The 14,720-nt window shown below is 35.8% G+C and overlaps 1 protein-coding gene across 5 annotated transcripts in view; it reads left to right on the top strand.

The window, feature by feature from the left end:
• The window catches only part of DMXL1 (Dmx like 1), an 84,042-nt gene that overhangs the window by 20,823 nt on the left and 48,499 nt on the right, over positions 1-14,720 (top strand). For 3 of the 5 annotated variants that reach the window (XM_074166324.1, XM_074166323.1, XM_074166322.1), the window contains exons 6-13: positions 472-604; positions 2,954-3,020; positions 5,662-5,837; positions 7,327-7,516; positions 9,072-9,240; positions 12,680-12,892; positions 13,584-13,837; positions 13,938-14,622. In XM_074166324.1, the coding sequence (XP_074022425.1) occupies positions 472-604; positions 2,954-3,020; positions 5,662-5,837; positions 7,327-7,516; positions 9,072-9,240; positions 12,680-12,892; positions 13,584-13,837; positions 13,938-14,622 (1,887 nt within the window). The remainder of the gene's footprint in view (positions 1-471; positions 605-2,953; positions 3,021-5,661; positions 5,838-7,326; positions 7,517-9,071; positions 9,241-12,679; positions 12,893-13,583; positions 13,838-13,937; positions 14,623-14,720) is intronic. The other 2 variants (XM_074166326.1, XM_074166325.1) reach the window with 2 other exon arrangements.

The raw sequence follows: 14,720 nt of genomic DNA, 5'->3' as shown, positions 1-14,720 counted from the left end.
CAGCTGTTACAAGAAAGCCAAAATATTAACCACATCTGTATGGTCTTACTGAATTATCCTAATCTCAGCAGTATCTAGTGTGTAAAAACATGGTTAAATAGTAAGTATTTGTTTTGAAAAGGGGATGTCTACAGTAGCTCTAGGTGATTTTTTTCTTTTTTTTTTTTTAGAGAATAACTACTTTGAAAATTTTATGGATTTTGAGTATTTGAACTGTAGATATCCAAATCAAAATGTCTTACATGAGAGTATCTTCTTGCAAGATTGACCCAATCTATATCCGTGTAGGGGAATGTGTAAAAAGCATGCTGTTGTTAATAGTAACTTGCTATAGAAAAGGTGTCAAGATAATATCTGGTATATTTTGTTCTGCAGTTTCAGCTTTGTGAAGTGTGTTTTTTCTCTCTTGTTGTACAAGTCTGTCTTTTGCTACTTGCATTGTAGTTATATTGTTATAAATATTTGGTTTAGGCACTCGCCTTTTGACTGGTTCCAGTTGTCTTCAGCTTTGGTCCAATGTTCCTTTGGAAAACCTTTCTGATAATGACAATAGTGAAAGAACAGATGTTGGACTTGGAGAATGGAGGTGTATCTGGCAATGCAAGTAAGAAACACGTTTAAAGACAAGTAATTCCTTTTTCCTTGCTGATTCGTACTTTTCAGATGAAATAGTTGTAGTTCAGTGAAATCCTGTTCTATACTGTTACTTGATAATTATTGTTGATATATGATAAGTTTAAATCTCGTTTCCTTTGAATGTGACGCTTCTTTCTTCCTACAAGAGCAGTTGTAATTGGTTTTGGAGTAGTTTATGTTCATAGGCGACTCTTCAATTATATTGAACACTAGTAAAATACTGAGGGAAGACTGCTATTGAGACTGTCGCAGTAGATTTTGTTCCTTGTACAAGAAGTAAGGTGAAATCTGCATATTTTAAAATTATTGTGCTTGCAGGACTGATTAAAATAAGCTTCTTTCGATGTCCCCTTTTCTTTCCTCCTCGCACATCTCCCCACTTTCACACACCTTTTACTTTTTCTGTGTTTATTCTGGATATTTGGAACAGTCATGCAAAGATGGATGTATACTGTTTTACTGCATCTCTGAATGCCCTTCTTGTATTCATGTTGATAGTAATTTTAATCTTTGTGTCTCTATTGGTACATTCAGAAGAGTTTTAGTTTAGTACCTCAGTTTATAAGACAATTTAAATCACAGTCCTTCCTGCCATAGGAAAATTGTTCTAATACATCAGGTGCACTGTTCACTTGGGACCAGTGTATCATATGGCAGTCTCCTTAAAGAAGTCTTCAGAAGTAGCTGGCAGGACAGGCCCATCTGAAATTATTCCTTATGAAGCACTCAGAGTTAGTTGGGTAGTTCCCTGGATGTATCTGCAAAATCCTTTTTCAGTCCTTCAGTTTGTTTCTTTTTCTGTGTACTATCTAACTCTTATCAAGGATGTGTTCAGAATCCCAAGACCATCCAAATGACAATGGAAAAATTTTCCTTTGAATTCGATGGATTTTCTAAATAAAAGAAGTTGAAGACTTTGCTCAATTTGAGACACCTTTGGACCCTCATTTCTCAGCCTAATAAAAGGAGGAGTCAGCCTGTAGATAGAATGCCATGAGTATTGTTTTAGAATTTGGTGTTGTGGTAGCAGTAGTCAAGAGCATACAGATACTGCCTTTCCTCTGTTCCTTCAATATTATGTTTTGCATTTGTATCATAAACCTTACAGAAGTCTTCATAGCTCTCCACCTGTTTCCCTCTTTTAAACTCTTTTTGTGGAGGAGAGATTGGTAAGTGTTATGTACTTTGAACTAGTAGGTCCTGGAAAGGTTCAGCAGAACTTCCTTTGTCAGTTCACCTTTTATGCCTGCATGTCTTCTGGAATTTGTAGTTCAGTTAGATTTAGAATAGGTGTTTCTTAAGAAGTTTGCAACATAGTAATTTTGCAGATATACCCTTTGTAATACCTGGCAGTAATACCCTTTGCCAGAATAATTTTTGATGTCAGAAGGAGGCATTCCCAAGCATCTTCATACTGGCTCTTGTAGGAGAATGGTGCTTAAACCTAGGTGGAAATTGACTTTCTTTAATGCATAGCTTTTGTAATTCACTAGCTGTTGTTACTGCACACACTAAATGCATCATGCTTTTGTTGACCCGATGGCTAACTTAATCCTTTCTGAAAGTTAGGTCTTACAACTTGCTATACATGTCTAATAAATCCAAGGTGAAAACGTGGACTATACTTGTGCTGCATAATTAAATTCTTTTATGTTCTTGTTGCCATTAATAAGCCTGTCACTTAAGCAACAGCTCAGTGCTTAAAAACCTGTAAAAGAAGCTCATTTATTAGTATTTCAAATGAAAGTGAAACACAGCAAAAATGAACCCTGTGCTCAGGTTTAGATTATTTTAGTGTGGCATCTTTTACTAGTGTGACCCTTAATGTAAAAAAAAATACTTTCAGATACTTCTTAACTACTATTATTCTTTTTATGTCTTTTTCTTTTCTTGAGTTACATCAGTATGAAGTATGAGAAATTGAGACGTCTTTCAGATAAGTTGGAAGACAATATGGGACAGCAGAAATCAGTTTGAAATACAAATGATTGTGAGGTAGAAATAGAACATATCTGCATAGAGTTTAGTCTGTTAGCAGCTATTTTTCCTCTTACGATATTTTGGAATATTGGATATTGTAGCATCCTAATCTACAGCTTTTTGGTTTTCTGTTTTTCCTGTGTGATGACAGCCATGTGTTGCTTCAATTTTATCTCCTAGTCCTTCTGGACTTTGTTAAAGTTGTTCCACACAGTAGAATGGATACTTGCATATAAGAATTAAATCACTTTAAAGAGCTCAAGGGGAAAAAACTGTTCACAGTTCTGAAAAAGTTCTTAAAACTTATTTTCTATTTTTAATGGTTTTTATTTCATAGAACTGCTTCTCAAGTTTCTTTAATGAAATTCTCACCAGACGGGGAATTTTTTGCTACTGCTGGAAAGGTAAGCATTTTCTTCTAATTTGTTTTGTACTAATTCAGATAAGCTATTAAAGGAAACACGCATTTAAAGAACAAAAAAAAAAGCTTTTTAATAAAAAAATTCTAGAAAGGTTGTTCAGGGTGGCAACCCAACAAATATTCACTGCTTCCTATGTTAAAAATACCCATTTTTAATCAATACCAAATTGTGAGACATCAGAAAGAGTTTTAGGGAATGGGCAAGATCTGTGGATGAGCTCACTGCTGGATATCCTTCTAGTGAGGAAATACATTCAGCGTTTCACTACTATTGTATTATCATTAATCAAAAATAGCTCTTTAATATCTTTTTGTAGAAATGTGTCGGTGTGCCTATTTGTGTACATAGAAGAGAATTCACATTCTCCTCCACAGGTACATTCACACATAGTTAATGTCCGTGTTTGCAGCCAATCTTACAGATCACAGTTCTGTGTGCTCAGCATTGAGTGGTTTATCAGAAAAAGCAATAAAACCCCTTGGCAACATAAGCAAAACATTACAGCAAAATGTCTCTGTCATATCTTTTCACTTCCTGAAACACTAAGTAATCTTTTATTTATACTACAAAACTTGTTGTTCAGGTTTTGAGAGAGAATAATATCCTAACAAGTCAAAGCAGAAAAAAATCAAGATAATGTAGAGGATCCAGTGAAAAAGTGTGACAAATCCATATGAGAATTTGTATTACTTCTTAAGGGATGTAAAATGAGTGGTTGTTTTCTGCAAATAATACTGTTGTTTTTATTTGAGGAGAGAGTCATATGGACATTGGTCAAAAGTTCCAGTAAGAATGTCCAGACCCATTTTGTGAGACTTTATGAGATTATCAAAGTACATTTCAGCCATTTACTGGCTGAAAGGAGAGTTATTGCAGTAATGTTTAAGACCACTATTATGTATAAAGTTGTTTGAAATCAGGTTACAGTGAAAAAAAACAAAAGCTGTTCTGTCATTGTTGGCAATATATACTATATGTATTTCATGAGTATTTTTTTTTTTGGATGATGTCATGGTTTAACTCCAGCAACTAAGCCCCATACAGCTGCTTGGTTACTCCCCCTAGCTGGGATGGGGGAGAGAAACAGAAGAGTAAAAGTGAGAAAAATAGTGAGTTGAGATAACGACAGTTTAATAGGTAAAGCAAAAGCCACGCATGCAAGCAAAGCAAAACAAGGAATTCATTCAACACTTCCCATTGGCAGGCAGGTGTTCAGCCATCTTCAGGAAAGCAGGGCTCCATCACACAGAATGGTTACAGAATGGGAAGACAAATGCTGTAACTCTGAATGCACCCCCTCTTCCTTCTTCTTCCCTAGCTTTATATACTAAGGGTGATGTGATACGGTATAGAATATCCCTTTGGTCATTTTGTCTCACCTGTTCAAGCTGAGATCCCTCCCACCTTCTTAGGTCTCGACCCCTGCCTTTTTGTTGTCAGGCCAACACGAGAAGATGAAAAGTCCTTGGCTGCTTAGCAACAACTACAATATTAGTGTGTTATCAACATTACTCTCATGCTAAATCAAAAACATAGCACTATACCAGATGCTAGTAGGAAAATTAACTCTATCCCAGCCGAAACCAGCCAGATGAGTGGGAGTTAATATTTATTTTAAACATTGATTTTTTTTTAATGGATTCTAATGTTATAATATGATTGAATTGTGGAAAAATAAATTAATCTGCAGATATCTTCTATAGGGGTAATATCCTTGCGGAGTTTTTGACTGGAATGTCTTATATCCTGTTGTTTTATCTTGCATTATAAACTCACACAAAGTGCAATTACTAAATTAGTAGGAATGAGTAGGAAAAATTACTAAGTAGGAAAATTAGTAACGGATTTTTTACCATAAATGACTAAGTTAATTACCTGCCTGCAAAATCTTTAAAATGTGTCTGTGTTTCTATGTCTTCTTTGCTTGTTGAATTTTTTATGAGAGAAGGTGCTGGTCAGCAGAGCAACTTTCCCCTCCTCCTAATAGGGTCATTTTAAGCATACCCAGATTAATACAATATTTCAGTACTGCTCATATTTAATAGTTGATCAGCAACTTGCAAATCTAGATCCAGATTAATTTATCTGGTCCTTAAAGGACAAGGACATTAGAGACATGATTTTTTTTCAGTGTATGTATGTGCCTATCTAAGAAAAGCAGGCTGAGCAGTACTCAGCTTGATTTTTGAGAGTCATCTTTGCCCTTTGTTTGTATTCCTAACATTTAAGTCTGTGTGTTTAGGTTTTGGGGGTTTTCTGTCAAAATACAGTAAGCTGTATTAACATTTGAATACCAGCTCAAGCCAGCGCAGCTTGCATTTTTGTGGTTAAAAACTGGCAGCTAATCAGAAGGAGCAAAATTAAATCCAACCTAGTAATGGCAAGAGAGATTAAAAGGAAGCTCTGTTATTGTGTTTTCTTTATGGTGAGGTCTTAAAGTTCTGTTTACTGAACTGACTTTCTGTCATCAGAAAAATACTCTACTTAAAAGAAAATAGAAAACCCAGGACACATACCCAGAGGTACTTGAAGTGCATCATATTATTACACAAGGTCCCTTCCAACTCTAACCATTCTATGATTCTAAGGTAGTCTTATTTACTGCCTTTTTTTCTTTCCCCAGGATGACTGTCTTGTGAAAGTATGGTACAATACAGACAGCTGGCGATCAGCCATAGCACCACCTGGCGCAAGTCCAGAAAAACAAGCAAAAGAAGTTGATTTTTCATTTGTTTATTTGGCTCATCCTAGATCAGTAAATGCATTTTCATGGAGGAAGACCAGTAAATTCATGCCACGGTCAGTAGTTCTAATAATCTGAGGTTTGTAAATTGCCCACAAAACCCCAAACTGTACAGTCTTCCCAGCTGTACAATCATCACACGAGTTGTACAGTTTACTTCAGTTAATAATTGAGTTTGCACGCCTTGTGTATTTTTTCTGTGTATTCATATAATTCCTCCACACTGAAGTTTTTGGGAGGATGGTAAGCATCTTACCTGGAAAGGAACTGGAAACATAAAGGGAGTCCCACAGACTCTTAGAGGTTGGACTAAATATAACATCAAGTCTTGCAAAATTACCTCTCTTTGCATCTTTTCAATTGCGTTGTCTTCAATGACCATTCACGCATTTGATCCCCGCCTGTTCCTCTTTTTCTGTCCTAGTGGAATCAGAGCAATTCAAAAGTCCTCTGACTTTCTGCTATCTTTCTCAAACATTCTAATATTTCCGTGTCTTTTAATTTATTTCTCTACCTAGTACAAAAATAGATCTCTGTCAGAAACAGTATCTGGAAATTGAATCAAAACAATCATTTGGTATTTTGGGTTTGATATTTTTTCTTGTGTATCTTCTGACAATTCCTAAATGACCTGTCCCTAGTTTTCACCAGTAATTACCATCTCCAACTGAAGTAGTGTTAGCAATTTTGTGCCCTGCAACCATCTTTTTATCATATTCCAAATAGTAGCCTTTTGAATTCTGCATACGTCTGTGTGTTTGAGCAGATTTATGCTGTCTTTTGTACCAACCTTTAAGTAGAAGACTCTTCACAAAGCCATTACTGTAGTCCTTAAATGTGTTTTGAAAAATCCACCTATCCCATGATGCCTAAGGGAGTTTGCTGCTGGATAGTCCAGTCAGATGATCCATCTGTAGTTTTTGAGTCTTAGCTAAAACTAAATTGGGAATTTACATGAACTGGAAACCTGATGATCTGCATAATCTGTTTTTTTCATTTTTTTTTTCTGAGTGCCTAGTTTAGCTTAATTGTGGTTTTTTTATATATATATGTAACACAAATTGCATTTGGAAAAACAGTAATTTAAGAAAAGCTTGTAGTTTTAAATTGGCTGTTGTATTCCTGGTATTACCTTGGTTTCTCTAAGTGCTATATAGCAGTAACATATAAAGGGAATTGAGAACACGTATCGAGAATACAATTAGCTTTTTATATGAAGGACTTTAAAAAGAAAAATTTTGCTATTCCAGCTATGACTAATTCTGTAAATTGAAATCCATAAGTTGGTCTTGCACAGTTTTGTAATGAAGTTTGTGGTAATTTATATTCAGATTCTTGAACAGATATGAAAGCCTTTTGTACATCATTTGTTTTCCTAACAATGTATTGTTGAGTTTTACTTCCCTTAGTATCTTTTACAATTTACTTGGTTACTTGGTACAATTCCAAAAAACTGATAATGGAAAGCTGTTTGGTACTGTGCCTTTATTTTGATGCTATGTGATAGTAAGCAGATTCTTCACACCTGAAATTTTCTTTCATTAGTGGTGCTGTCTGCAATGTACTCCTGACTTGCTGTAAGGATAACGTTTGTCGTCTCTGGGCAGAGACTTTGTTACCCAACGACAGTCTGTTGTATGGTGGAGGATACAACAATTGGAATGAAGCAGTGAACTTCACAAATAACTTCAAGAGAAATACTTCAAGTAAGGAAAAAGTGCAGAATGCTTTAGAGGTAAGAATTGAAATTGAACAGTGAGAGTTAACACATGTACATGCATGTAATTTTAGACAGGATTGTAATTAGTAACTCGATTATGTATCATAAGCTGAAATCCTTTATACCATAGATGTGCAAAAAATGTTAGAGTGAATTTACTTGAAATCTTCCTGAGGAAGGCTAAGCTGACAACCATCCTACTGAGCTTTCATATTAGAAGACACACTGTCATTATGCCACTGCTGCCTATTTTGCTCTGATGACTGAAGCAAAGTGCTTTGCAGTATCTAGTTCAAAGGGCTAGGAACAGTATGGAGCACATAGCGTATATAGGTTACGTGAAACACGCTAATGAAGCTGCCTTAAAAAGTAAGATAGGAGCTCAGTTGTTACCTCTGAAGTTGTGGGATGTTCTCTGGCTTCTGCAACTAGAAAAACAGTGATATTAACAGAGGGGAAAAAAAACCCCTTTGTTGCCTTTCTGCTGTAGTGGTCAAGTAGACCAAAGTTCTGCTAAGCTGTATCTCTAAGGCAAGTGGTCTCTACTGGGTAGTGTTTTCTAACCAATGGGAAGCCGGGGGCAGGTGAAGCATCACTGGTCTCCTGCAAAGCTGTGTAGAGAGTATGTGGGTATTGTGCTCTTATCCTAATGGAATGATGTATTTAGAACGGTTGTGATGCTGTCTTAGCACACGTGGCACAGATGAGAAGTATGACAGGGTGAAAGGCACAACACAGCAAAGAAAAAATGTCCAAAGGGGGGAGGGGAAAGGAAGTTGGAGACAGTTCTGTGTTCCTGTTAAAAATGAGGCAACACTAGGGATCAGAAATAATAATTACATAAAAATTGGGAAAAAAACTATTTTACATGAGCATGCTATGGTAAGATGCAAGAGATAGTCATTGAAAAGGAATGCCAAGGGTTTAATACCATCCTGAATACAAATTTTGTACCTTCCTGTACCTTTTGGTGCCTATATAGATATCATAGCACAATGACCTTGAATTGTGCAGTATGTGGAGTGAGACTTCTTAATACTGGCATAGTTGATCTTAAAACTTGACTATTATTTTTTCCCTTGGAAACATCTATTTGCATAAAGGGGCAAGACCTTAAAACTCATTAGGCCCTTATGACGGGTGTGGAAGTACTGATCCAGTCTGATCCGAAGTACCGATCCAGTTTCTGTCTCTAAAATAAGATTATTCAGATTTGCTGCTGTTTTTTGTTCAAAATCTTGAATAATCATGGTATACGTTTATGAAATATAATAGTATTTTCTGTGTAAGTACAAAAACTGTATGAACATTGTCTGCATACTGAAATAAGAAGCAGTTATTATGTCAAAGTAGTGTTTGGGCCTTCATAAATGAGCCTGAAGGCGCTGGTATCTCTGGCATCTCTACTGCAGATACAACCTGAACAGTGTAATTTTTTGCGAGAAATGACTTTACAGTAGCTTTTAAACTGAAAAATGTAATTCACTAGTATCTAGAAAACAACTTTACAGATGAAATCTGCTTTTCCTTTTTGGAAGGAATTAAAAATGACACCTTATTCTTCATGCAGTTAAACCTGAGGCACTTCCGACGAGGAAGGAGGAGGTCAGGTGCTGTTGTAGCACATACTGGATATGCTCCACATCAGCAAGATCCCCATGAAGTTCACAGGAACATCCCTCCTCATGCGAATGCACTTTGTCACTTCCATATTGCTGCCAGTATCAATCCAGCCACAGGTAAGAAGTGTGGTAAATCCTTGCTACAGAGTAACCTACATCTTCTGTTAGGTCTGTGTAACCTTAATTGGCTCAGATGTATTTGTACAGTATATATATGATCATGCAAAATTACTAGCATGTTGGTTTCATTTAATGCATGGAAGAACCTACTGCTATAGTAAGGAAAAGATCTGAATAAATTTCCTTCACAGTAATCCTGTCTTTCATTTTTGGTCGTCTTTTAACTGAGATTCACAGTAGTCTGAGATGCAGAAGGCTAAGTATTTGTAACTGGAGTTACAAATTTACTGAGAATTGTGTATAATATTGGGAGCACACTGATTAAATCAAAATTTTCCAAGCTTCTTAAAATAAGTAGGTGACATAAAGTGTCTGAAGTAACCACACATCCCTGTACTTCTGCTGTTCTGTCTCTGAACCAAGCAAAACACGCCCTCATCTTGTGTTCCATGAACTTTAATAATTTCTTGCACTCAAGCAGTATTTTGATAGGCATTGAGGAAGATCCCCAATAGTCACTAGTACTTGCTTCGTCATAACTATTTATGTATGCTGAAATGTCTGCTCATTGAAAAACGGAGTAGAAATGCAATATTGAATGGCCTTTCATTATGGTTTTGTTGTTGTGATTTCCTGTGTCTAGACTTAATGAGCAAGCATATTATGTAATCCTTTTCTTAAGCTAGTTAAGCTCTGTTATGAATAGTATTTTCAAATTGCTTTTTTCTGTTCCTGCTGACCCTTGTTTGAAAGGCCACTTTTGGCCTAAATTCATTATTACTTCATATTTGTAGCTGTACAGTCTTTGGTATGATTATAAAGAATATTGGTTTCATTATCATTGCTGGACTAAGCAAGCTAAACAATTTCACCTGTAAGATTAGTCTTCACCTTTTTTAGTATTGATTCATGTTTCTTTTAACAGATATGACTAGAATCACATCTAGCCTACCAAAAACCCCAAACTTTTTGCAATTTTGTGCTGTACCATCAATGCTGTCCTATTTCTACAGGAAACGTCTCCAGTCATAACGTGTGTTAGTACCCAATATCACAATGTCATAAAGGAAAATTCCTCCAAAGCTTCTTGGAGATTTATAGCTTCCTGTCTGCATTTCTGCATCTTCAGATTGGACAAGGAGCTAGCTAACTTTTTCATGTGGCTAGCACATAATCTTTCACTATCTTTTTTTTTTTATATCTACTCCAAATGCACTTCTTTCCTTGTTTTTTTTTAATACATGAAAACAAAGTAAACTTGCTTTTAATAGTACTTGCAATATAAATGTGCCCAACAATAAACTCACAGAATGGGAATAAAAATAATATTGGAAAAGAATGGTAAAAGATTTTTCCTAGGTTTCTAACATTTGTCTTTGGCCTTTTTAATATTTTATTCCTTCTTTGTTATTTGTATTAATCTTTTCTGTCTTGATACTGTCTTGGTCTTGAACTCAGTAGATTGGAGGATGGGTTGATCTTTACTTCAAATAGAGGTTCTGCATTAACTTTCACATCTTAAATCTTGATTTGAAGAAATATCTGTCCTCCCTCACAGTCAAGTCCTTAAGTACCTCGGTCTAACCAGATTCTCTAGGTAGTCCTTTTAGTTTGCCCTTTTGAAATTAAATTTTATCTGGAAACCTAATTGTATTTTCTTTCATTTAATTTAAACTAAATCGTTTTATGATCTTGCACTTGAAAATTTGCCCTTATTGCAACATTCAGAGTACTTGATAAAAACTAAGGCCATAGCAGCTTTATCTCTCTTTCACTTCTCTTTTTGAAGAAGAATAATGCTGGCATATAAAAGAATAAATGTCATCTTAATTTTAATTGTATTTATGTTCTGTTGTTAATTTTGAAACTCATTTTCTTGTAGCAACAAAATCCTTGAGACCTTCTTTTATATTAGAATGTTATTTAACCTGGTATTCAGCCTGGGCGGAGTTCAGTGAAAGGAAGAAAAACAATTCGGTTGAAAGGAATAAGCAGTGGTTGTTAGGACAAAATTATCTCTAGGCAAATCCAGAAAAAGTTATTGAATCCAAAGCCCTTAGAAGTTTTCTGGGAAGAGTGGATGTGATTTATGAAGCAAATAGAAATGCACTAAGGATTTTGTCCAGAGCTGAGCCTCAGTTAGAAGTTAGCAGTTTTGAGGTAGGAGAACGGGGGGGGGGAAAAAGTGATTTCTTTAGCGGTCTTTTGATGTCTACTCAAAGTACGTAGATATCAATAATCTAATCTGATAAGTCATCTTTCCAGTTCACCTTCTTATTCATGTTTACTGTAGTTTCGTCTTCCAAACAGAGGTCAACAGAATTCTTCCCTCCAAGTTCTGTTTTTGCCAACTGTATTAGGATATTTTTGAGACTGGTATTAATTTCCCTTTCGAAAGACTGTATTTCTTAAATACTCTGTGCTCTTCTTCCCCCTCTCCCCTGTTGAGTCCCCTTCCCACAGCAAAATCGCTGGTAGTCGTGGTGGTCCTTTCTAATATTTGTGCACTCTCAGCTATCACTTTTTTTAGTCTAGACTGGTGGGTGAGTAATACAAAGCCATGACTAGCTTTGAAAAAACCCAAACCAAAACCCAAAACCAGAATTGGAGTAAAAAGTGTTTTGTCTCCCAGGGCATGGAATTTAAGTAATGCTGCATAAGTAGGGAGCAGGAGGAGATGAGAATGTATATGGAGACTTCTAGATGGAAATTAAATGCAGGTTGAGCTTTTAGCATGTTGCTATATGGCCTATTTGAGGAAATTACGGTAAATCACCTAACTGCTGTTGAGCCACACTTAATTTAGATGATGTTACTCTGCAGCAGCCTGATACTTGCTTCTGTCACTTTGTGATTACTGCTTTATTTTTCACAGCCACCTGGGACACCAAGTAGCATCATAGGGCAATGTAAAATAATAATGGGATCTATAGGAATCAGAAATACTGGCTTTATACAGTGGTGTTACAGAGTGACTATACTAGTTTTTGCTGGGGTAAGGTCCTGTCATACGTGGTTCTTGATTGCTGTGTATACCTCCATTGTGGACTAAATGTTGGGAAATTATACTTAAATTATTTGGTTCATACTAAGCTGTTGTAGCAAAAACCAAGGTAAATTAACCTGTAAGGAGTGTTACATCATGAAGATGTATTAGTGCAGGGCCATATTGTAATCCTATTGTAAGCATGCCAAAGAGCCTTCCTTTGGAACATCTCTTGTGGTAGCAGTCAAGCAATTTAATTTTGAAAGTAGATGATGTTGGTGAAATCAATGGCAAGTGGCAATACACAGTGTATTTATTTTTTTTCACAGTAGGATATCTGCTTAAAAAACATTTGTCTAAAATTATTTTTTGACTAATGGTTTGACTAATAGTCAAAAACGACTGTTTTTTAACTTGGTTTTCAAAAATGTCAACATCTTTTTCTGATAGATATTCCTCTACTCCCTTCTATCACATCTCTGAGTCTTGGTGAAAATGAAGAAAAAAGTGGACCTTTTGTTGTGCACTGGCTAAACAATAAAGAACTTCATTTTACCTTATCCATGGAAGTGTTTTTGCAACAACTTAAGAAGAGTTTTGAACATCATTCTCCTGAGACTAACACTGAAGAATCTAATCAAATGGATGGCAGATCAGAAGAAGGTAAAAGTCTTACTATAGACAAATGGCTTTCATTTTACAAAGTAACTTATAATGTTCTTGCATGTGAAGTAAGAGGTAGGCAAATTGACACATAAGGATACAGACAGATTACAGTAGCATTTCTATGCATTTACTTCCCTTGCACTGGAAGTACCTAAGTGATTCTTAAAAATCTGTATCTAGAAATTCTGAGTTTGTTTATGGTTGTTCCAGAAACTTTGAGTTATTTATTCTGAAAACTATATTACTTGGGCTGACCTGGAGGCCTTTACATGAAATAATGTTATTTTAACATGTTTAAGGAAGCAGGTGCAATCTTAGAATTAGCTTTCTTTTTTTTTAATATTAATGTACACCTAATTTAAATAGCTTTATTCTATAATATAGTCAATTAATTTAAATATATACAGTTCAGAAATGACTGCTTTTGTTCTGCCTATAGATGCAAAAATTTGTATAAAGTTGAGAAAAATAAACATATTTCAAATTAAGGTACAGTATAAGCTATTTGGTTTGTAAGTCATTGACCAAGGTCCACTAGAGGATTTCTGCTTAAGATTTTCATTATTTTAAATTTTTGCTTACATGAGTGGTTTATAAAAGGCCTGAAAGGTGCACCAACACCTGAGTAACACTGCTTGCTGTACTTCTGCTTTGGAATACAATATATATATATCTTTGTGTGTTCTAGAAGTTGATGAAAATGGAGATGAACAAAAAGGAAACCAAGAAAAGAAGGAACTGGGTGATGAGAAAACTACTTCAAATTTGAGCATTATTCCCTTGTCTTCTGCTATTATTGACCATGAAATTGAAATACTACTTTCTGAATGGAGTAAAAATGCTGACATGCTATTCAGTATACATCCTATGGATGGTTCACTGCTGGTATGGCATGTGGACTGGCTAGATGAATACCAACCTGGCATGTTTCGCCAGGTGCAGGTACTTTATTTTTTTCTGATTTATGTATTGTTATTCAGTGAGAAGTATGATGAGGAAATAACTTTAATACTTATACTTTCTCCCTTTCTTAAAATTCCAGGTGTCATTTGTTTCAAGAATTCCTGTTGCATTTCCGACTGGTGATGCAAACTCTCTTTGCAGAAGTATAGTAATGTATGCTTGTACCAAAAACGTTGACTTAGCTATTCAACAAGGCAAACAAAAGCCTCCTGGCCTTACACGATCTTCATCTATGCTTATCTCCTCTGGACATAGTAAATCAACCAACAGTTTAAAACTAAGTATCTTCACACCCAATGTTATGATGATTTCCAAACATGCAGATGGGTCATTGAACCAGTGGCTAGTGAGTTTTGCTGAGGAATCTGCTTTTTCAACTGTACTCAGTATTTCACATAAATCCCGATATTGTGGTCATCGTTTTCATCTTAATGACTTGGCTTGCCACTCAGTATTACCACTGCTGCTTACAACCTCACATCACAATGCCCTGATTTCACCAGATGTTGAGAATGCAAAACAAGCAAATGATTCTTTAAAGTCTCAGGAGTCACCAGTAAGACTTCAGAGTAGAGGCAATGCAGATGTAACAACCCAGGATCCCAATGCAGTTTACAGTGAACTTATTCTTTGGAGAGTTGACCCTGTTGGGCCTTTGTCCTTTTCTGGTGGAGTTTCTGAACTTGCTCGGATCAATTCTCTCCATGTTTCAGCTTTTTCTAATGTTGCATGGCTGCCCACACTTATACCCAGCTATTGCCTTGGTGAGTTTGGTTTCCTGATTTGTGAAGTGTTCTAGAATAAAAATATTAAACATAATAATGTTGTTAAAGGGATAATGTAGATACACCTGAATGCACTG

Source organism: Numenius arquata, chromosome Z, assembly GCF_964106895.1.
Source record: "Numenius arquata chromosome Z, bNumArq3.hap1.1, whole genome shotgun sequence".
Classification (NCBI taxonomy): domain Eukaryota; kingdom Metazoa; phylum Chordata; class Aves; order Charadriiformes; family Scolopacidae; genus Numenius; species Numenius arquata.
The sequence above is the reverse complement of the archived record's forward strand: the minus strand, read 5'-3'. Positions and strand labels throughout refer to the sequence as shown.